Consider the following 23,672-nt stretch of genomic DNA (forward strand, 5'->3'; position numbering starts at 1 on the left):
TAGCAACGGTGCACCATTCAACTTAAATGCCGCGCCCTATCGCTTTAAGACACAGGAACATAACGCCCACGGGAATCGAACTAGAGACCTGCCTTAGTACAGGCCCCTAGCTCAACCAGCTACGCCAGGAACATAACGCCCAATGGAAGAGCTTGGTATTCGCTTTCGGTGCAAGGAATTGGGGAATCTTATGATCCTTATCTGATTCAGAAGTGCCTAGTTGGATCCAGAATGGAAATATGAAACCGGTACAAATAGATCCAGATCCGGAACGCCCACGCGCCGAAAGCGAGTAGAATGCTTTATTAGCAAGTTAAAGGGGCCACCAAACGTGGCCTATTTAATAAGTGGAAAGCCGACAAATTGCTTGTTTTTCGGCATGTTATAGAATGTTATATGAATGCTTTGGTGGAATACCTCACATAATCTGACGAACAATACCATGAAGGATATGAAAAATGTCCCTATTTACTTTTTTACGACAAAAGCAGCATGCGCATAGGCTCTTAATAGTGGCGAAGCTATGATTTTTTTTTTTATTGAGGTGCTCTCAAGTAACAAACCAAGGCCTGATGTCCCGTGTAATTTTTTATGCCATGGCAATGTAATTTTGAATTTCTTCCATAAAAATTTAGCCATTGGCTCTCCGTAGATTTGTTCTTTATAAGAATAAGTTGCAAGAGTCCAATGAAGAATGAAGTCAAATGCAATTGACAATACAATTGACAGAATTTTAATCAAATAAACTTATTCTACCATGTTCATTTGAATTTAATAGATGTATCGGACTTCATCATCCATCTTTTCCAATGCGTATAAAGTTCCATAAATTACTTTGTCGTATTGCTTCTACTCAAACAAGCATGGATGATCAAAATAGTTCTATTTACAGAAATCAAAGTGAAGGAACACTTCTCTTTTTTAGGTTGCTGCAAGTCTCTGGCTCTAAGACAAAAGCAAGAACCAAGATAAAATGAGAAAGGTTCCACGACAAGTAATTGAATCACCATTAGAATTGTATCCAGAGATTGGACAAATGATTCACTAATAGAACGCTACCATTGAGTTTGGAATCTTGAACAAGAATTCATTTTCAGCAGGAAGCAATGGAGGTTGACATGTTATCTAAATGTTTCACCCCATTAAAGAAACTTTTCTATGACTTGGTCGGATATCCTGCTCAAATTACAGCCGTCCCACATTAAGATTTTACCAGTTTGTGGTAAGAAGTCACTGTGAACGGTGTCGAATGAAGTTTCAAACCTGCTATTTTATTGTGAGCTTTTCAATAGTCGTCCTCGTACTTGGCGTTCCGAGATCAACCTCAATTTTTTTTTTAAAAAAATATAGATAATAAAGTACATCAGTTTATCAAGGTGCCCATGAACGAAAATTGTTCGTTGGAGATGTTATGGTTCTCCAAGTATGGTCCACATAAGACACCAACACTCCCAAAGGAAGTCCTTCCATTGCCTATACGACATCTTATTTTCAATGCATTTTTTAAAGCTCTCTTCACACCTCCAAGACTTGATGGGTAGAGCAAGCAGTTGGGTTGCGTGGCGTGTTACAGCACAAGCTAAGTGAACCGGTTCTTGTCCCCCCCCCCCTCTTTCGTGCACCTCTATCTCTCTCTCACCTTTTACTGATTATAATTGGGCAGTCCAACTGACATGGCTATGGTTTTCCTCTCGAGGTTAGAAGCCAACAGAAGGTAACAGATTCATAACAAGTAGGACCCCCTACATTGAATGCTCGTGAAATACATTTTACCGAACTTGAAATAAAAAGTTGTCCACATAAATCCACCCATTCAGGGATCATTTATCCATTATACTATCTGATTTTGATGCATAAATTGTACAAGTCATCGGTTGGAGACTCTAAAGTACATTTCAAGCACATTAATTGGCCCAACTGAACAAGCAAAGAGAACCACTTAACAATATATTATTATTGACTCATAACCACAATGTCAGACTACCAGAGAACATAAACAAGAAAAAAAAAAGAGTTCTTCCGCAATTTACAACAATAATAGTTTATAATTCCGAGCTGGGGTTGGTGGTGGTGGGGGGATGGTCTAGGTAGGCTGATGTAATACGAACCTACGTCTATAAAGTTTAACTAAATAAGGTGACGTGCCTGTGTAGGGGTTAACAGGGATTAGAAACAAATCTTGGTAGGAGTTGGGACTTGCCATGCTAAGAGGAGCCAATCTGTCAGTGTAAGCGTTTCTGGTTGGTAAGATCAAATCTGTTGAAGCTTGATGGACTTGGCCGCCAGCCGACAAATTTATTATCTGCACGTGGGAATTCAGAAATAATTAAAAACAAAATCTTAATCTGAGTAAAAGATCAATATCAACCTTAGTCACTTCTAGAAGATTGAAGGATGGAAACTTAAGAACCTGCTGCTCATACTGGAGGCCTGGAAGAAGGGAAGAATTCATGGGATGTAATGATGAATTTCACTTGACTGCAGCGTGAATTTTCTATCCTATAAGCATCTTGAGTGATGTATCAATTATATGGAAATCAATTCAATGAGGAAATGCTAAACATTACGCGCATCCATACCTCCAATTTGTCATATCAAAAATCTCGGAAGCTCATCTTCGGGTCCTCCTGTCTACCACGACCCCTGCCTCTTCCTCTGCCTCCACCTCTCCCTCTACCCCTCCCTCTCCCTCTTGCTCTCCCTCCCATACGCTTGAAGTAGGATTTTCCATGTTTCATCTCCACAAGCGAATGCAGCAGCTCATCGCATAAGATACAACCCTTGTACAAAGTCGACCCATCGCTAAGCGGAGTTGCTTTCTTGTTGAAATCCACCTCTATAATTGTTGAGTCACACTCCAAACATCGTTCCTTTGTGGTAGAGATTCTGTGGGCACCTTCTGGCAGAGAGACAAGACAGTTGCATGTGTTGCAGCACAACCTCCACTTAGGTGCACTGACAGGGTCAAGCAGTAAAGTGCCTTCACATTCAGGACAGGCACATACTCCTTGGGATATCATCGAATGTCGGCATGTTGGGTGAGGGCAGAGGGAACATGGCATACCTATCCCTTTTCCCGACTTGCCTGAGTTCCCACCCTTCCCAATATGAAGGGCTCCAAAGAGCGAATCTACTCCCTCAAAAGGTGGGTTGTTGAAACAGTAAGGGCAGAGAGGAAAAGACTTCGCATCCGGGCCAGCCAAGGAGAAGAGGACAAGCTCAAAGTTATCCAAGGGACAGACCAGCTCCTTGTACAACTAATAGAAAAGCATAAACTAAAGTCATCAGGATGAGAGAAAGAATTGGAACCGAGCAAAACTTAAATGAACTCTGAATTTAAAACAAAACAAGCCGGAATAGACATTGTTGATCCTTCCAAATCTATCAGGACGACATGAGGATTTCCAGTCAATATTTCCCACGCCAAAAAGGATATGAGGATTGTCCTTATGGCTTCGATTGACAACATTCTCAAGGAAAATTCCAACAATGGATAGCCGGATATGGAACGTATCCGTAGTCATAAGAAGGGACAAACAAATGAGAGGAGCTAAAGGAAAACAAAGGCTCAAAAGACTGCAAGATATCAGGAAAAACCCAAACACTCATAAACACAGATGCCCACTATTTCTTTTATTCAGCAATACATTCAGCTTTTCATCACAGGTGACTAGACAATACCTTAATTGTGCCCTTTTGAGGAAGATGATAAACCTCCTCGCAGGTTCCACAGTATAATCGTGGTGGCTGTGTGGAAATGTACTTCATGTAGCGAACACATTTGCCACATTTGCTAAGCATGCGACCAGAATCAGCTAAATGCGAGAACTGAGCTTCAAACAGTGCATCCATGCCTTCTATCTACCATTAGAGGAGGAAAAAACACATCAAGGTCATTTGACAGTATATGCCCAGAAAAGGGAAAGATTGGCATATTCTCACCACAGGATAAATAAAAGCAAATTGTACAACACAAAAGCATTGATTTTCTAAATGTAAAAAATATGGGAGAAAATCAAATCTGTTCAGTTGTAAATAAAAACAGTTAATTCTTTAAATCATGGTTTTGGTTTCATTTTTCCTAAGGCCTTTTATACAATAACATCACTTCTTAAGCAGTGGCACTAATACAAGTCATAACACAACAATACTATCTAACTTTAGCAGTTTAGCACACCTAATTGATGAATATGGTAGAGATATATTTAGACTACTGCTAGAGAAAAATGAAACCTGTGAAACAATAGACATATATCAGTGACACCATAGAATAAAACGTATCTCCTGAAAAAAACTTTACCTCATTGCCAACATCCTCTACCCCAATAAAAGGGGAGAAAAAATAGACCTAGAAAGCCTGACGCTAACAGCAAAAAACCAGAACTCAACAATAACTGGACTTTAAGAAAGTAAGGTTCTCTTTACGAATAAAAACTTTAACAACATAAAGTTAACAACAAGGAAATTATTGAGAATGCACAATGTTACAGAAGAGACAGCAGTGATATCATTGCTCAACAAAGCACAGAGGTGGCACCTGCTTCACAAAATAAGAGAACTTTCTCTGGAATTGCAGCAGTACATGTTGCACAACATGGATATGATCTGCTTTGCCTTTTGCAATCAGTGTGATCTGAAGTTCTATGAAGCTGCGGATGTCCGGCAAACAGAGGTCTGGATCAATACACTGATAACCTCTAACTAGTGTTATTCCTAGCGGTGTTGGAACCAACTTTCTCCCAGCATGTACCTGCAATGATTTCAAAAGATGCGGAGTTGACATACACACATACACATTCATTGGATCAGAGGATCACGTAAATGACATCATAAAAATCAAAGCAAGAACTTGAAATTTCTTCTTTTGATTGCAAGCATCATTATCATGGAATAAGTACAAAAGGCATGAAGAGAAACAAAAATTCATAGATCTTCTTTATACTTTAAAATAAATTCAAATAACACACCTACCATCTAAACCTTGTTCACATCAATGAGACTATTTACAAATGGTGTTAATAACTGAACTTGGCTGTGCAAGTCCCACTGTATGTTTAGATTCATCATTACAGCATTGGGAACGTAGAAAATTTTGTATGGAAAAAAAAAAACAAGTTTAATGGAAAATGCATTAGCACAAATGTTGAAAATAAACAATCAAGAAAGAACCATTCAAAATATAATGTTTCCGAATTAGAAAAATTGAGTAAAACCTCAATTGTCAAACTACCAAACTAGTCAACCAACTGATACTAGCCAATCAGGTCATTAAGGAAAAAGAACTAGTCTGCTGTGGAAAAGCCACTAAGACCCAAAGAAGAACCAGTCGATCAACTTGGTAGACCAGCCAACGACTAGTCAATGGAAATCACCGACCGTCTCTTTTTTGAAATCTATTTGCTATTTTCCCTAATATATCATCCACTTCTTTGGAAATTTATTTACTTTTCCCAACATGCTTAGAAGAGAGGAGATCCTGCTATACCAAACCCTCTTGCCCAAAGTTTTCTCATGGGCAATTGAAGGCAAATTATTATTTTCTTTTTGTTTGAGTTGTTATTTTCTGTTGTGCACAGTCTTTTTTTCTTTTAAATGTTGTTATGCTCAAGACAGTGCAGACTGCATCAGCAATCGGGATATTTTTTTACTGTTCAGTATACTTAAAAACAAAAGCATATTATTTTCCCTATTTAACTTATTTTTTCTACTGCCCATGTTCCTTTTCTTTTCCTTATGTTTATGTTCAGCATTGCGCAGATTATGTCAGCACTTAAAATGTTTTTTCCACTCGACAAGCTTAAGATTAAATAACAGTCTTCTTCTGATGTCTAATGGTTTCCAGAATGTTTTTATGTTCCGCCCTATGCATGCTTAACTCATTTTACTGCAAAATGCCTTTTTCCTTATTAATTTTTTCTTTTATTTTTTCATCTTAAATTATTTTTCCTATTGTGCATGGTTGTTGTTTCTGGCACTTCAGTTATCTTGTTCCTATAATTTTTTATCAATTTCATTTTGTTTTTGGAGACAGACTAACCTTAACTAGTCTACTTGGGGGCTTGAAGCCTTGAACAACTTCCCATTCTGGCTACTTACAGTAAAACTTTGATAACAAAGTATCATTAGGAAATATCACTAGCCTGTCTGTCAATAATTTCAATAGCATCATTACATTTTAGGAGGTATACATAAGTATTAAGTAACCTCCGCTATATGAGCATGTCAGCCTCAGTTGCTTTTCTAACTCAGGTAAACCTTGAATTCACAATAGCACTATATGCTTCAAAAAGGATTCCACAACAACATAATAACGAAACAAAAGTACTTGTCATGAGCAACTCTAAGTTAATGGACCTGACAAAGGTCAAGATTACATAAAGGAATTGTTTGAGAAAATTATATCTTGCGACTTTCACACTGATACTTTTTTATATAAAATAACTAAATTGAATACTAACATTATTTAGAAAATGGAAAAAAAAAAAAAAACATAACTCAAAGATGGACAAAACGTCTAGTGGTATAACTTGGAAAAAAAGGGAAAAATCTTCCTTGGAACGAAATTCAGAAAGAAAGTCGACATGAAAATTGTGAACCTGTACATAATTGCGCTCACAGATGTTATTTATATGAACAGGGATTGATGCATCTGTGCCAATGCCATTCTTTTCCATCAGCGATATTAGCTCACTTTCACTCAGATAATCAGGAGCCGAGGTCCATCCCTGCCAACCAACATCAAGCTGTCACTACATTGACCCAATGAGTTGGGACATTTGAGTACCAAATCATATGATGCATCTATGCCGAGAAATTTTAAATGGTCGTTCTTGCCTTAAAAAAATGCTATATTCTGTCTCGTCTGTATACAGATAGAGATAGGTTAACTACAAAGATAGCTTGGTTTCCAGTTGACACTACCTCAAATAGCTCAACTTTTGAAATTTTTATGCCTTCTCCTTTGGAAAACTCAGGAATACTATTCTCACTGACAGCCAACCACGGCATGACTGATGTGAATCCCTTTGATATGACACTTTGACCTGAAACATGGAATAATTCCCGTCCAGCAGAGAAGTCAACCTTTGTCCTGCAGCAAATTAACTTTAATCACCACAAGTCAAGTGAAGAGCGAGAAGTAAATGCCACAACAAGTGATGTATATATATATATATATATATATATATATATATATAAAGAAAACGGGCAGCTACCAGACCCTCATATGCCAGACTTCATGGCAATTGTCGGGGACATTGATTTTAAGGAGATAAGATGCTTATGCAATCGAATTTATAATCACAGAATCAGGTAAGATATGGTGAATCTTAGGTTTTGGGCATATATAAGAGAGTTTTTATAGAAAGAAATTTTTTCATTGTGTAATAACATTCAAGCAGACGAAAAAATGACAATGACATTTTGTTTCTCTAAATTTTTTAGGTTATAACAAATCATTGTCACAAATATCACAAGATTTTTGAAGTCTCGTGATATAAATAAAATGAAAATATCAAGAAAATCTCGGAAAAATGAATATCTCATGATTATATCATGATTTTTCTTGCGATTGTTTGATGTTTTGTTTCACTTTTTTATTAGTTTCTCATTAATTTTATTTTTTTTATAATTTTTAGGATCTTTCACCTTTTAAAAATTTGCCAAGATTTTTTCCGAGAAAAACAAATTGGCTGAAAAATACCTGAGAAAAACCTTGTCGATATTTTTCCTAGAACTATATTTGTGACAATGTAACAAACATGCACTTTAAAAAATAAATAAATAAATAGAAAGAAAATAGACATGTAGAAGCTTGACAAGTGAAAAACAAGAAAAAAAAATGTTTATGCAACCAAACAGGCCCTTAAAGTAGGTTAGCAAGTTGCATATTTGCCAAAGACGTTGATTCATGCATGGCTTTTTCCACTTTCCCATTCTGATAAATCAAGACAAACAAAAGGACAGATAAACTTTTTCACAGGCTTACAGAAAATTCCATAAACTTTACAGATGTCAGATTTGTAGGAATAGAAAAAGAAAGTAACCAAACTTAAGAAAAAATCAGCTCAGCTCATCACCTTAGATAGATGCAGTCGGGGCTCACAGTTCCAATAAAGTGCTGGGTAATGTACTGGTATAATCGCCAAGCATCAGCTCCTAATGTATCTTGTGTTGCACCAAGCATTGGAGTTATAGGAGGGTGATCACCTGCATCAGATCCAGACCGTGGCTTATGAAATTCACCATCTAGTAGTCTTCTAACATCATCACCCCAATAAGGGTTATTCAGCTGAGCAGCTAAGGTGCCTTTGAAATCAAATGATGCAGGATAAGCCGTACTTTCTGTACGCGGATAACTGAAAGTTGTAATGTACAACGCACAGAGGTTAACCAGATCAAATTTCAGATGAGATTGTCAAAGTAAAGAAATACAAAAACTATTCATTGAAATAAATTAGGGATGATGATTGTATACCAATGTAGTGATACTGACCGTAACTTTATAACAAAAGGTATCTATGCAAAAGTAATTATATAACATCTACTGAACAATTATGGAGGTAAATGGTTGGAAGGGACTCCCAGAATCAACAGAGAAGAAAAAGTTTACACTACGTACTATAAAAATTCACAGCACATGCCAATACCATGTGATGCATGACCACTTGGCTGGGAGGATCACAATGAGAGGACAAGGAACAACTAAATCTGCCAATACCACCTGTAGGAATAACTGACATTCACGCCTAGCATCCAGACAAACATTGGAATAAGAGACACCTATGACTTTGAGACAACAGAACTCCTGTCAATGTTGACTTTTCTAGTTAAACATGCACAGAATCCAAACAAAGTTCAAGATATTTCATTGTAAGGACCAGAAAGGTAAATCAAAAGAAAGAAAAAATTCCATTGTTCACAACCATAAACATATTTAACTGTATTCTATTTCTGCATGGCCTAGAAATAGTCAGTGCTAGTAAAAGGTACTATAGACATGGGAAAGGAAGACCTGATAAAGCCTTGAGTGTAAAGACGCTCTGCCAGTTGCATGGCATTGTGAGGACCAAGGCCCAAAGCACTGGAAGCAACCTACAGAAAACAAGACAAACACCAAGTTAGTAAACTCAACTATTGTTCATTTATTTGCCATAAGGCCCAAAAAGTCATTCAATGCAATATGGAACTTTAAAAAACAAACTGTACCAAGCATGAACCACAAAATAAAACATATTTCTAAAATATATGTCTTAGAAGTATTCAGCAAGGCCAGAGCTTGAAATAAGACAGATCCAGATAGATCTCAGAAAAAATTTATCATCAGAAGTTGAAAAATATAAATCAAAAGTCCTAAGACACAATAAGGAACAACGACAAAGCTATAAGGTTATTGAATTAAAAATATAAAAGGAAGAAAAAACATTCGTAAAAATTAAATTCACAAAAAATTAGCAAATGCAAGACTGTGACCTATGCTATCCTGTTATTCTCATGACATTTTTGAGATATTTGTAAATTCATGCCATTCTTAATATTCAATTGTTCTTAATATCACAATATTTTTAGGAACATTAATATATGTGAGTATGGAAAAAATGCCAACTTAGAATCATTTCTAAGCATTTTCATCAAACATGGAACAGTGAAATCTTCATGATAAGAACTCACACAATCAACCTTTTTCCGGAAAACCACCACAGCCATGAAACTGCAATCAAGTGAATCAATTGATATTATTATCAAAAGAAGCTGTGCAAGTTGAAGTCTGCAATCTTCCTGTATATAAGTTAACTATGTGATTCACAAAGTTACACATCCACCGTCTGGTATCACATCCCAATCCATCATTGGGTTCATTGCATGCAGTAGATACACAATACCATCTTTTGGGCCTACTTCAAACAAGTTTGTAGTTGAACCAAACTCAAGGGCTTACTCAAATTAAAAGTTCAAAACTAACCTTAAGCATATTAACAGTGTTCAGACCAGTTGGACGTGTTTTGCGCTCCTCCTTTCTTGATATATCAACCACTTTCACCATCCCATCACCAACCACCAATTGTTGAAACATAGATGCTATCTGCCATAAACAAGGAGAATCAAATGCAATGAAAAAAAGGAGTATACAAGAATGCATGGAGCACCTAAAATAGAGACGAGCCCTTACATCAAAGTTGAACACCTTACCACGCTCCCAATCTAGTTGTAGTTCATAACCATTCTTGGTGATGAAACAACGCAGGGCCCAAAATTTTTCAGGTTTAAATGTGGTAATCTGAAAATATCTCTGAACGCAGAATCCAAGAGTAGGGGTTTGACAAGGCCCGTAGCTGAGGAGAGAAGGCAAGTCAATGCGCAAGTCAAAGTCTCACTTGACTGGAAGTTATTTCTTCACAAATCTAGCTTACAGAAATGAAACAACATTGACAAAAAATCAATTGCAAGTGCTCCTCCAATGGAGAAGCCAGACATAATTTATCATTTCACAACAACTAAAGAAAATCTTAATGAATCAGTTGATTTCTTGTGTCATCCCTGATTTTCTTGCTCCTAGGAACCCGGAAATCATAGACTTTCTTGTGTACCAATCTTAAAATCTTCAAGAGCTAACCTTCACATGCAGAGATTTCGATGGGATAGTATTGTCCAATTGCCAACCCGAACATGTATTGTTTAGGAGCGCCCATTGGAAAAAATGATATCAGAACAGTACTTGGATTTGAATGCAGCATGCATTTGTGACTGAATCCAAAGATGCAACAAGGATCTCACCCAGTTACATATAAGTGTCAGATCTTACGTCTGTCAGATCCAGATTCAGTTTTAGAAATTCAGGTTTGAGACCAAATCTAATTAGGATGGATCCAATCAGGCTGCATATAGTAAATGCCTAAATGGTAGATATGAACCAGATTCAAACCATTTGCATCCCTAAAAGTATGGGCTTAGGCCACATAATGGCTCTCCAGCAGGTAGGGAAGAGAAATAAATTTCCTATAACTGACCAACCACTCAAGCAGCTACAATATTCATAAATCCGCTAGTACAAATCTACAGAGTAACAGAGTGCATCAACTACATCACCTTTCTTAGTAACAAAGCTAAAAGAGCAAGTTTTTTCAACCAAGGGGAAGAAGTAGACTGTTAATGATAATGTCTAGCAGGAGGGAACAAAACATTAAATCAGCAACAATAGGAGCTAGTCTAACGTCAGGAGATTTTCTTAATGGACTACAATGGAAGGGCGAGAAGATGACCATTCATGATATCAATAGACAAGTCAAAGGGGGTTAAAGAAAGGAAGCAACACTAAAGTTAGAAACATTCTTCAAGCACATAAGCACCCAAAATGTAAAACAGGAAAAAAAGTAGGAAGAGAGAGAGAAGGTATACGAAATAACACTTGAATCAAGGTTGCCATATTTTCCTTGGAAATATCGTGTCTGAAACCGTGTAAATGCAACTCCAACTTTCAAATCTATTTCTTGTCGAGCATCCACAGCCAATGCTTCGTTCTTATCAGGTTCAACAAGGTTGTTCATAGCTCTTAGTATGTCCTTCTCAGTTACAGAAGAAAACCTAGCACGGAATACCCTTTGGCCTCCTTCCATATCCCGTATGCCTGTACAATCAATAACTAAAAAACAGAAAACAACATCTTAGACTCTGATGAGCCTGTGACCTAACCAATCTTATGGGTGCAAAATAAATAATTTCCTGTCACAGCATACTCATGTTTACTTGAAGATATGTTGATGAGGAAGAAAACATGAACACAAAATGTTCCCAATAACAGCAGGTACATAATACGTTATCATCTATACCTTTAAAAGCATTACGTAGGTGACGATTGATGAATAGATGTACCTAGGCCAAGTAGTATGACAAAATTCATATAGAAACTAACAAAACTCCACACTAAATGTTATAATATGTAGTCACAGACTCACATATATAAACACAGGCATACTCACATAACAAATGCAATCACATTAAGTCATAACATACATATGGGTTCAACCAGTTAGAGTTTTCCATATCCCTTTTCTCCTCTCTCACTCCACCTACTCTTCTCTATCTCTTCTTCTTTTTTTGTTTTTCCTTGTCACAACCATCTTCTCCACTCAAAGATTGGACGAACTAGGGAGGGAAAGGACTTTTGAAAACCCAGTCCGGTTTTGAGACTGGTTTTGCTCATTCCCACACAGAAACATACACACAGGTATGTATATATATATATATATATATATACTCAAAGGATTGGGAATGGAATTATCAAAAGAATTAGTTTCAGGCTTTCAGCCTATTGGCTAGATGAACCTAGAGCCTAGAAAAAAAACTAGGCAAGATTAGGTGCATTAAGCGGTTTCCCCTCCCACCACACAACCCCCCCACCCCCAAAAAAAAAAAAAAAAAAACTATAAAACGAAATATTAATTGTTATGCTCATAATGAAACTAAAGCATTTCTAATTAGAAACCTGTAACTCTCAACCTACTACAACAGAATAATTAAAATGCACAATAGCAGGAACACAATAAATATTTCATAACATGATAACAAGCACAATTAAAGCTCAGAAGATCAAACTTAATGAAGTGGAGTTATTGATCTTTATAAGCTATACAGCACCGAAACAACAAAAATTAATAAGTAAATAATAAATATAAATGCTTTTCCGTGTTATAAAACATGTGAAATCTTACCATTTATTAAAGACCAATGGTCAAATCTCTAATTATAGTTTCTGAAATTAAAAGCCTAAAAAAAAAAACCTAAAATTATTGATCTCTCTCTCTCTCTCTCTCTTCTCTCTCTCTCTCTCTATATATATATATAATATATATATATATATATATATATAATATATATATATATATATATATATATATATATTATGTGTGTGTGTGTGTGCATATCGAAGAGGTTTTCCTCAAGTATTTTTTTGGCAAAGTTATTTCTCTCAGGAAAAAAATTGGGAAAAATCTAGGAAAATTTTAAAAAATAAAAAAAATATAAAAACTAGGGAAACATAAAATATATGGGAAACTAATAATTATAAAAAAGGGAGAAAAAACTCGAAAAAATGCAAAATGTTCATTTTTGCCGATATATTCAAATCTCATAATTTTTCCCTTCTCTCATTTTAGTTGTTTTTCTCGTAAATATTGCAACGTTTTCAAAAAAACTAGTGATGTCTGTGAGACTGTGACAGTTACATATAAATAAATGTGTGTGCGTGTGTGTGACTGTGTATATATGCATGCATGTGTTTATGACATTATGTATGTAACTATGTGTATCTCCTACCATAATCACAGGTTTGTTAATATTCTTTGCCATGAAGTATTATAATTCTAATCAACAAGAAAAATATAAAGAAGATAATGCATACCTACACATAAATATATGTTGCAAAGAAAGCTAAAAACAGATAATAACATAAAAATATTCAATCCACAATCGTATATGAATGATAACTGTGACTACAACTCATGTCATTTAACTGCAAAGCAATGTTTCCCATTTTGATATGCTACCAAACATCTCTGCCATTCATGGACTTCATACACAACAACTTATACATTAAGTTACAAAGTCGTGCCATATTAGAACTGATAAACTGAGCTTCAATAACATCCAAGAATTCCTTGACAGTTCTACATGGTGGAAGTGCTCCACAAATTTTCTTTGTGACCCTCATTTGCAAGAGTAGCAACCTAAGTTGATTCTAATGCTTTCATTTTCCATAGTGCATTCTCTGTTAATGTGTACTATGCACGGCCAGAAACATTGGCTTGTCAGATCTTAAGGCATAAAGTAAACCCATGTACCTTGATGAAAATAAGACCATTTCTTTCAGTCATTTTAGTTCGGACAACTTAAAAAGTAAATAAACTTTGAGCAATTCGTAAATAGTGTTTGGCATTGTAAAATGGACATTTAATGAATAAATATGTTGACAAGCACAATAACAAAAATTAAGAATACAAATGTGTAGTCACTTTAAGATTATCTTCTTTGGGATCATTACAGTCAGGATGTCACTTTGGTGATAAGCCCCAAGATGTCACTTTATGTGATAAAGATAGGAGATCGCATAAAGTGAAACAATCAACAAGACCAACTTTGGGTCATTAGTCAACAGCCAAGCAAGTCATACCTCCCACTTTATCCTATTTAGATCATCAGCATGACATAGACTTCCTTTCGGTCAGTGTATCATTCTAATGGTTTTAATGCAATTTTAGGCATTGAACTCAATCTAGATAATGATGATGGATCCCTGACTAATGCATATTTAATCAGTTTGTTGAATAAACATACATTCATTAGGGCCAAAGTAACATCCATATAAATGTATACATGGAAGAACTTTCAGGTTTCTTTGATAATTATCATTTAGTTTGCAGTCTACATATCTGATAAGATGTTGGATCTAATCTGAGCCAGATCCGACACGTCTATTGATCCAGATTCAACACATCTAACTATGTCTGATCACATTTATCTAGGCAGGGTTATGACTGTAATTTTTGTAATTGTTTTATTCTAGACTCTAGATTATATTGTTGCTTCACTCTAGACTCTAGATTATTGTGTTGTTTTACTCTAGACTCTAGATTATTGTGATCGTTTCATTCTAGATTCTTGTAAATTGTGTAGAGGGATCATTATATAAATGGGCCGCATGAGAATGTAGAACCTCACCTCCCTCCCTCATTTCTCTTTTCTTGTTCTCTCTCTTAACCTTTCCTTTGCTGAAACTGATCGTGTGTTATAGTTCGATACCTAAAATCTTACATGGTATCAGAGCAAGGTTTGGCTAGTTCTACCAAAGAAAATGTTTGAACAGACTTGAAATCTCCTGGTTGCTTTTCTCTTATACCCCTTCCAACATTCTGCTCCTAATCCTTCATCTATCTTGACAATATTCTTATATTTCTGATTAGTACTTAGTATATATCTACGTTAATAGATATATAAATTGTAATGGATATTCTCTCCCAAACCAGTATGTCATCCAACTTCTTATCACACCTTATTCCTGAAAAACTGAACCACTCCATCTACCTTACTTGGAAAAGGCACATCACTCCTTTCATAAGGAGTCAAGATCTGTACGGGCATCTTGATGGATCCATTCCAATCCCACCACAGTTCATTCAACAAGAGATTAAGAATGAGAAGGGAGACAATTTTCACTCAGGAAATTCGTAATCCTCAATTTATAACATGGATGAAACGAGATCAAAGTCTTGTTGCGTATATCACATCAACACTCTCTCAAGAAGTATTGATTTCTCTTTTTGATGAATGTACAGCAAGACAGTTATGGATCAGACTTGCTGAAACCTATTCTCAAATTTCAGAGGCACTTATTCTACATTTGAAGAAGGAATTTCAGAATCTCATCAAAGGGTCAATGTCGATTATGGAATATTTGAGACGTTTTAAAATGATAGCTCATCAGTTGAGAGTTGCTGGCTACCTTGTTTCGGACAAAGAAAAAGGCCAGCAGATTCTTAGCAGTCTTAGACCAGATTTTTATGTCTTCACTACTGCTCTTGAAGTTTGGCCTATCTTGCCCACCTTCAACGAACTTCAGGGCAAGCTGCTTCAACATGAAATGAACATGAAACAACTGATAGGAGGAACAAACCAAGGTAATGCTCACAATGTTTAGTTATGGAAGCTGCTGCAGGTCATAGAAAAGGAAAAGGGGCTCATCAAGGAGGCATGAATCGTAGCATATTGGACAAAATTGCCAAGGTATTCTGCCAACACCGAGTGTTACAAAAAGATTTCAGACCAATACAACAAAAAAGATGCCAATGTGTTTCCAATAACAAGAAGGGTCACATCAAAGCAAATTGCTGGTTCAAACCACAAAACAGAGGCATTAAACCTGAAGTTGAACAAACTATCAAACTCTCACTGGCCGATGTGCAACAAATACTAATGATTGTCCTCTCCAAGATGACGATGAGACAAAATGATCAAGGCGAATGGTATTTGGATTCAGGTGCTGCTACTCACGTAACTGGAAATGCTGGTAAGTTACATGATCTTTTTCCTTATTCTGGTAAAAGTAATAAAGTTACAGATGACGGAAGTTTTCGTCCTATCACACATGTTGGAAATGCACAAATTTCTCTTCCAACATCACCATGTCCACTATCTTTGTCAAATGTTGCCCTTGCTCCAAATGTCACAAAGAATATTATTTCCATTTCTAAACTTGTATATGATACAAACTCATCTGTTGAATTTACTTCTTCCTTTGTGTATGTCAAGGATCTTCTAACGAAGAAAACATTCGCTAAAGGGGAACGCCAAGGAAATATGTATGTCTTCAAGGAAAGTCCTTATTTCTTACAATCCTCTTCAAGTCCAGCTCAATTGACATGCTTTCCTTCCAACGCACCTTCCCTAATTCCAAGTTCTAGCTGTCCCCAATCAGACGTCAGTAAGTCAAATTTATGGCATGGTCATATGGGACATTGTAGTCGTGGGTTTTTGGAAAAACTTGCATCAGATAATCTCATTCCAAAATCCAGTCTATCCTTTTATTTCTATGACAAAAAATGTTCTAGTTGCGAACTATGTAAGAGTCATATACTTCCTTTTCATAATATCAATAAAAGAGCTTTTAAATCTTTTGAGATTGTCTATTTTGATGTATGGGGGCCAGCTCCCATTGATTCCATGCCTGGCTCTCGCTATTATGTTTTTTTCATAGATTTGTATTCTGGATATACTTGGATTCACTTCATGAAACAAAAAACAGAAGTGTTTAGTATCTTTCGAGAATTTCATGTCATGATCCAAACACAATTTTCGTCTAAAGTTGTGCATTTTCATTGTGATGGTGGGGGGGAATATTCTTCACATGACTTTATTAATTTTTTACGAGAAAATGAGATAAGTCGACAGATTTCATGGCCATACGCCCCACAACAAAATGACATAGCTGAATAGAAATAACATCACATCATGGAAAGTGGTATGAGTGTGATGCATGATAGTAATACTCCTATTACTCTATGGACGAAGGCTTTTCACACTGCTGTATATATAATAAATTATCTGCCCATGACAATTTTGGATTCAAAATCTCCTTACTTCACTCTTTTTGGTCGAAATCCAAACTACAATGATTTAAGCGTTTTTGGATGCATGTGCTATGTTCACATTGACTCGTCATTAAGAAATAAATTTTAGAGTAAAGCAGTGCAATGCAGGTTTGTTGGCTATGCAAATGAATACAAAGGTTTCAGATGTTATGACCTTACAACCAGATGCATCAAAGTATCATGTTGTGTTTGATGAACACAACTTTAACATTTCTACTGAGAATTCTCAACTCGTGGAATCATATGATCCTTGGGTAAGTGCTAAGTTATTTGCAAGTGACAGTCTAGAATCTCATCCACATGACGAGATAGGATCTTCACATATCACACATACAGAAGGAAACAAAGAACTCGTTCCAGCTATGAAAGAAGGAGACAACAGGAGATGGCTTAGTTTATAGTAAGAGTGGAAATATAACTGTTGGACATCAACTTATGACATTCACGGATGCAGATTGGGCTGAAGATCCCAACCAAAGAAAGTCTATTTCTAGTTTTTGTATTTTCATTGCACGTAACCTTGTGTCTTTGAGTTGTCGAAAGCAAAAGGCGGTGGCAAACATCCAGCACTGAAGCTGAATACATATGTGTGGCTGCAAGTACTACTGAAGTTACATGGGCAAGACATTTGCTAGAAGGCATTGGAGAAAAGATTAAAATATCAATGTTAATGGGTGATAATCAAAGCGTTATTAACATTGCCTTTAATCTCATACAATATGGTCGAACAAAACACATTGAGATTGATCAACACTTTGTTAGACAAAAGGTGGAAGACAAGAAGATTCAGCCTATTTATGTTCGTACAGATGAACAAGTTGCAGGCTTATTTACAAAAGGACTAACAAGCAATGATTTTGGTTTCTAAAAGGCAAGTTAGACATGGTACAAAACCATATACAACTTGAGGGAGGATGATAAGATGTTGGATCTAATATAATCCAAATCCAACACGTCTAACTATGTCTAATGACATTTATCTAGGCAGGGTTATGACTGTAATTTTTATAATTGTTTTATACTAGACTCTAGATTATATTGTTGCTTCACTCTAGACTCTAGATTATTGTGTTACTTCACTCTATATTCTTGTAAATTGTGTAGAGGGATCATTATATAAATGAGCTGCGTGAGAATGTAGAACCTCACTTCCCTTCCTCATTTCTCTTTTCTTGTTCTCTCCTTTAACCTTTCCTTTGCTAAAACTGATAATGTGTTATAGTTCGATACCCAAAATCTTATAATATCTACATCCTTGATACCTGATAATGAATGATTTATAAAAGTGCTCAATTAAGGGCCTTTCTATTGAAAAATAGAAGAATAACAACAGGTTATTGTTGTTCTTGTAGGAAGGAAATCAGGTTGTCTCCATGGAAAGAACAATCGCCAAGGTATGGAATAAATTACATTAAAGGCAACAAATACTTCTAGAAGTGAGCACTAACAAAATTAATTGGGGTTCTTATATTCAATCCCCACAAGTAAAATCAACACAATGTTCTTATCACTAATCTGAGAGAGGTTGTTGTATCAATTAAGAATGAACAGTGGATACAGGTACCTTCATAACATATGTTCTCCCCTTCACGATCACAGTCCAGCCATAATACTAGATACCTACATCCATGTGCTTCTTGCCGCAAGTGTCTACAAATATGAGCCTTCATGTGAAACATAATCGCAAATTTAGCAATTACATACCAAAGCAATCAACAACAACCATCCAAGAGAAAATGAAAAAATAGGAATATTGAATATAGAAGCTGATGTACAATGAAGGTTCAAAACAAAAGCAAGAGATGAAATTTCTCTCCATGCCTCAAAGTACTTAATCCATTTTGGAGGACAAGCTTGACGTTTTGTAAAGTAACCCAGAAACTGGCACTAATGCACTGATGTACATCAAATTCAACATCCTTAGCAAGAACTGCAGTTTCTCGTCTTAAGTATGTACACCTGATAATATGTAATGTACCTTGAGAGGTGACTACAATGTTTCAAAAAGGACTTGCCTGTGTCTACAGGTTGCAGACCAAGCCATCATATATATGTATGTATTTTGTGTGTGCGCTGCAACTAACTGCACTGATCAATCACAGTCCTTTGAATTTTGTTCCTTATGTGACAAGTGACAACGTATCACAGAGCAGGACACGTCCTTAGCAGTCTAATTCAGCTGTGTGACCGTGTATACTGCAGCTAAATTTTCTGAACTAACCTATCATATAGATTGAAGCCTTCCAATGAATAAGAACATTCCGTAGAGCAAGTTGCAACTTGCAAGCAGTTTATTTTGGTGGATGTTCCTGTTATTTTTCAAAACTAATTAGCAGAAATTTGATTTCATAAAATATTATCAACATTATATTCATATCCTTTATTAGAATTAAAATTTTTAAAGTAAATTAATGAGGATCTCATCATTAGTCAATCAGGTTTCCCTTAAAAGTGCAACACATCTGTTTTGCTATAAACGTGTAGTTGTGTTTTACATTTTCTTTTTCAAGAAAAGATTAATTATACTGATGCAAGAGGACACATTAAGGAGCAAATACAGTAAAAGCATTTAAAGTAAACCTAACACAATTAAAACTAGCCAAAATCTTCACAATAAGAACTTAAAATAAGCCTTACAGATCGAGGGGAACAATAGGATTGATGAATGTATTATAAGCATACCTTTGGGTTTGATTCTGCTTTTAAAGTAGGTGCTCCAAAAAGATCCATGGGATCGGTTGCTTCCCAATTTTGGTAGGCAGGAGGAAAATCAATACTGCAATGGCATAAATAAAATCGAATAAATAAGAAAATATAGGAGCAAATCAATTTGATGTTTCTAGCCATCAAAGGATTGAGAATCTGCAATAGGAATAAAATAGATTTTAAATGTGGGAAAAAGAACTGTTCAAGAGTAAGACAAGTAAAAATGTGGGCAAATAACAATTGGATTAGCAAACAAGCACTACCACATGATTGTGCTAACAATGCCTAAAAAAGAGTATTCAAATTTAAATTGCATCTAAGAATAAAATTTTACAGATATTTATTTATGAATGGAACAGCAAAGAAGCACAATGAATAAATTGCATAGTCCAATAAAAACATAATCAGTAAATTGACTACTTTGATCAATTTATACAATCCAGTCCTTTCACTTGCCTAGATTGATAATTGATCAAAATCATTGTCAGCTTCCCTAGATAGACCAAAACGACTATCGTCCTGTAAGAACAGATTTTCTTCCTGCCAGTTGATTACTACACGCATGATTGATAAGAAACAAACTGCTTACTTTAGCATGCTTTAGAAGACCAATATGATAAGCAAATAATCAGAATATGATGGACAAGCACAGCACAGAGCATGACTAAGAGCGCACAAGAAAAATGCAGCGAGGTTGAACATTTACATATTTTTAGTATGTTATTTCTGATACAGCTTACACTATCCATCATACTGCAATGAGTAGTGCAGGATTTAGTCCCTTTCACATTTGACATTTTTAACATATATAGGTGTTTTATCAGCAGGGATTTGGGAGAAGTCAATCAACAATTTCCTAACACCATAGCATGAATATGGAACTGCATTCAAGATAAAGCAATTACCTTTTTTTGTTTGCAAGCTAGATCTTCCAAAAGAAACAACCAAATTGTGCAGATTAAACTTCATAAAAAGGATAATGTAGAAATACTGACATGCTACTTATACTACTGTTAGAGATACACTAGCATCAAGGATATTTCTCTAATTTAGAAGTTCTTACAAACTGCTGTTTGTTGCATTTTGAGGATATTTAAGTCATAAAACGTATATCAGCCAATGGGGTAGACAACTTAAACAATATATTTGGACATCTAGCGTCTATCCCTTCTACTCTGCTTCTTCTTCTTCTTCTCCTTATTTATTATATTGATTTCATTTGTGTGGAGCACAAGATAATGTTCTGAAACTACAAGGTATTATTTCAAGACTTTTGCCAATCTATCATGCAAAAGACACTAAAATCAACAAGAAACATCAGATTCTAGAAGTTTAAAAAATGCTACTATTTCATGCTTATATCTATAGAGAACATTTAACTTGAGACTAGTCAATTATAACAATTCACAAGATTAGAGTCTGTTATCAGCATTTATTTTGCAGAGATAGACCTGAATACATGCCCAATGACAGAAGTTACTTTATAGTGAACATGGAAACCTTGAAACGTTCCATCAAACTCATGAACATCAGTAGCACCACGCCTTGTAGACATCTGTTGTTGAGACCAAAAAGGAAGAATGAGTTAATCCAATAACGGACACTACATGGAAAGATGAAAGAAAGACGTACATTTCCATGTAAGAAAGACGTACAGAGCAAAGATCAACGAGATATTTAATGAAATAGAAAAGGAACCCATATATGTCACATCTGAAGCTAGAAGAAGTTGGGGAACAGCCTTAAATACTACAAAATACAAAGAAAGAAGAAAACATTGATCTTCCAAGAGCAAATGAAAGTCCAGAAAAAAAAAATCACTAACATTTTGGCCCAAAAGAAAAAGTGAATACGCGAATACAGTATATGTGCAGAATGTGTTCAGGGGCATCTAAATTCCTCCTCAATCTTCATGCATAGAGGCGTCCTGCCTTTTTCACCTCTTCTATTTGTCAGCATATACCTAGTCCAGGTGATGCCTGTCCTCCAATTGCGTTGGCAAGATAACCCGAAGGCTTAGATTGCCAAATTTACCTACTATGGCTGACTACAACTTGAATGTAGTTGACATTTCAGAGAATTTCCTTGTTAAGAATGTGATGGCATTGTCCCAGCTACGCTATAGATTCTGTAGAATTCACTAGCAATTGGTGAAGGCATAATTAGCTAGGTAGGCAACTCAGAAGACGGGGCCGGAGAAGTTTCAGTTATCATTTTTCTGGCTATCTACAATACAAACGACAGTGAACTACTGTGTTCTTAAAAAGACATGCATACGTTTTCCTTTCATCAAAATGAATAAAAGCAAAGTACTTCTTCACACTTGGCCCATAAAATTTCTCCCATGAAGTACACCAGAAGCATGAAGCAAGCAGGAAGTAGAGACTTACACGGCCACCCGACAGCGCATTGGCGATTGCGAGAGCGATGCTCGGCTTCTCGCCCACCTGCCGAAGAGAATTCAGCAAATCAGAGGCGACAAAAAATAATAACAATAATAAGAAGACGAACAAGAAGAAGAAGCGCTAGGGTTAGTGAGGGCTTCTCACCATGAGAACCTTTGGCGGCGTCTTCCCCATCTCGCGGATGGCTTCTTGCCCTTTACGTCCTCCCGCAGGTACAAGGCCGAGAGATGGTTTACGTTCAAGCTTAGATTTTTCCACGGAAAGAGGATGGACGAGAAACGAGGAGCTTCGGGAAGGAGACAGGATCGTCCGTCCAGCAATGGCGCGCCTAGCGCCCCCTCCCGTTTCGCAGAAGGACGGTTCGGGTTATCGTCTGGATCAAGTATTTTGCCTGACCCGAATACTGTTTGAAATCGATCTGAATCGGCCGGTTCGGCAGCCCTAACAGGTTTCAACTTTTCAACACATCACGATGCATAGCAGCAAAGTGACTGATTATTGTTTCAATTAGCTGAACTTTACAAATCATTACATTTTGTATTATCATTTTTCAATGATTTTTTTTTTTAAATTTTTCTAAGTCTCTCATATGTTTGAAGCTCGAAGTATAAATTTTCCGGTTCGTTCGAGTCAATTCCTTGATTTTTTTTTTTGAAAGCGGTTCCATTGGAACAACAGTTTATGCTGCGTAACCAAGTTGATGTTTAGGTAGACAGATGCCAGTTTGTACCAAGCGATGTATTGATCTCTTGATTTTTTCAACCTAAGGACTGAGTTTGAGAGAGGTCACAATACTAGAACTAGTACTTTTGGGTCATTGATTGTCAGAATCGAGTTAAATCAGCCTACTTGAATCAAATCCGTGGCAAAGGGATTCAACTTTACGTGTCAACGTTAAACTATTTTCTAAGTTTTTAATTACCTTTTACACATTACTCATTTATCTTAATAAGAAGTATTTTTTTGATTATTTTGGCTGGTTTACAGCAATTCAACCGAACAAAAGAATGGCCAGTTCTCCGAATCAGCAAGTTTGCCGATTAGATTCGTAAACCAATTTTTACAACACTGGTTGGAGAATCTTTCTTTGTTTTTAGACGGGAGAAATACTCGATTCTATACAATTTTCATAAAACTGGAGGCTTCATCCCACCACCAACAGCCAAGAGCCGAAGCTCCTAACCAACTACTCATCAACCTTTTCAATAATTAAATAAAACACTTACAGTCTGCCTTATACCAAACAGCTTTATAAAACACTTAAGTTTTCCTTATGTCAAACACTTAAGTTTTCCTTATGACAAAGGGCCTTTTAAGTACTGGACCTGCTTACGCTGACTCACTGTAAAGTATCAATAAGCCCTTTTTAGAGAAAGTTACACAACAATTTAGAGAAAGTTACACAACAATTTGAAACACTTTC

General features: G+C 36.1%; 1 protein-coding gene across 2 annotated transcripts; it reads right to left on the minus strand.

Annotated features, from left to right (window-relative positions):
- Positions 1–1,918: 1,918 nt before the first annotated feature.
- Positions 1,919–22,577, minus strand: LOC116250852 (DNA topoisomerase 3-beta). Of its 2 annotated transcripts, none has more exons than XM_031624808.2 (17): positions 22,394–22,577; positions 22,235–22,291; positions 21,296–21,399; positions 19,821–19,914; positions 18,703–18,802; positions 11,395–11,638; positions 10,169–10,331; positions 9,962–10,081; positions 9,014–9,093; positions 8,079–8,357; positions 6,922–7,090; positions 6,597–6,725; positions 4,538–4,750; positions 3,682–3,861; positions 2,580–3,257; positions 2,411–2,499; positions 1,919–2,302 (listed from the first exon to the last, which is right to left on the minus strand). In XM_031624808.2, exons 1-15 carry the CDS (start codon positions 22,421–22,423, stop codon positions 2,595–2,597), a joined length of 2,625 nt encoding a protein of 874 aa, XP_031480668.1. In that variant the 5' UTR covers positions 22,424–22,577; the 3' UTR covers positions 1,919–2,302; positions 2,411–2,499; positions 2,580–2,594. The 2 variants fall into 2 exon arrangements, with proteins under 2 accessions (XP_031480668.1, XP_031480669.1); XM_031624809.2 differs by having other exon boundaries at positions 2,411–2,478; positions 22,394–22,576.
- Between the last annotated feature and the right edge of the window lie 1,095 nt (positions 22,578–23,672).

The sequence above is a fragment of the Nymphaea colorata genome, chromosome 3 (genome assembly GCF_008831285.2).
Source record: "Nymphaea colorata isolate Beijing-Zhang1983 chromosome 3, ASM883128v2, whole genome shotgun sequence".
Classification (NCBI taxonomy): Eukaryota; Viridiplantae; Streptophyta; class Magnoliopsida; order Nymphaeales; family Nymphaeaceae; genus Nymphaea; species Nymphaea colorata.

Excerpts from the sequence above, each read along its gene's own strand:
- LOC116250852 (XM_031624808.2), bottom strand. The coding sequence starts at position 22,423 with ATGGGGAAGACGCCGCCAAAGGTTCTCATG. Across the intron at positions 11,639-18,702 it reads GGAGAACATATGTTATGAAG|TTATTGATTGTACAGGCATA; the intron begins GTACCTGTATCC and ends TCTGTTTTTTAG. Across the intron at positions 10,082-10,168 it reads GTAAGGTGTTCAACTTTGAT|ATAGCATCTATGTTTCAACA; the intron begins GTAAGGGCTCGT and ends TGTTTATGGCAG.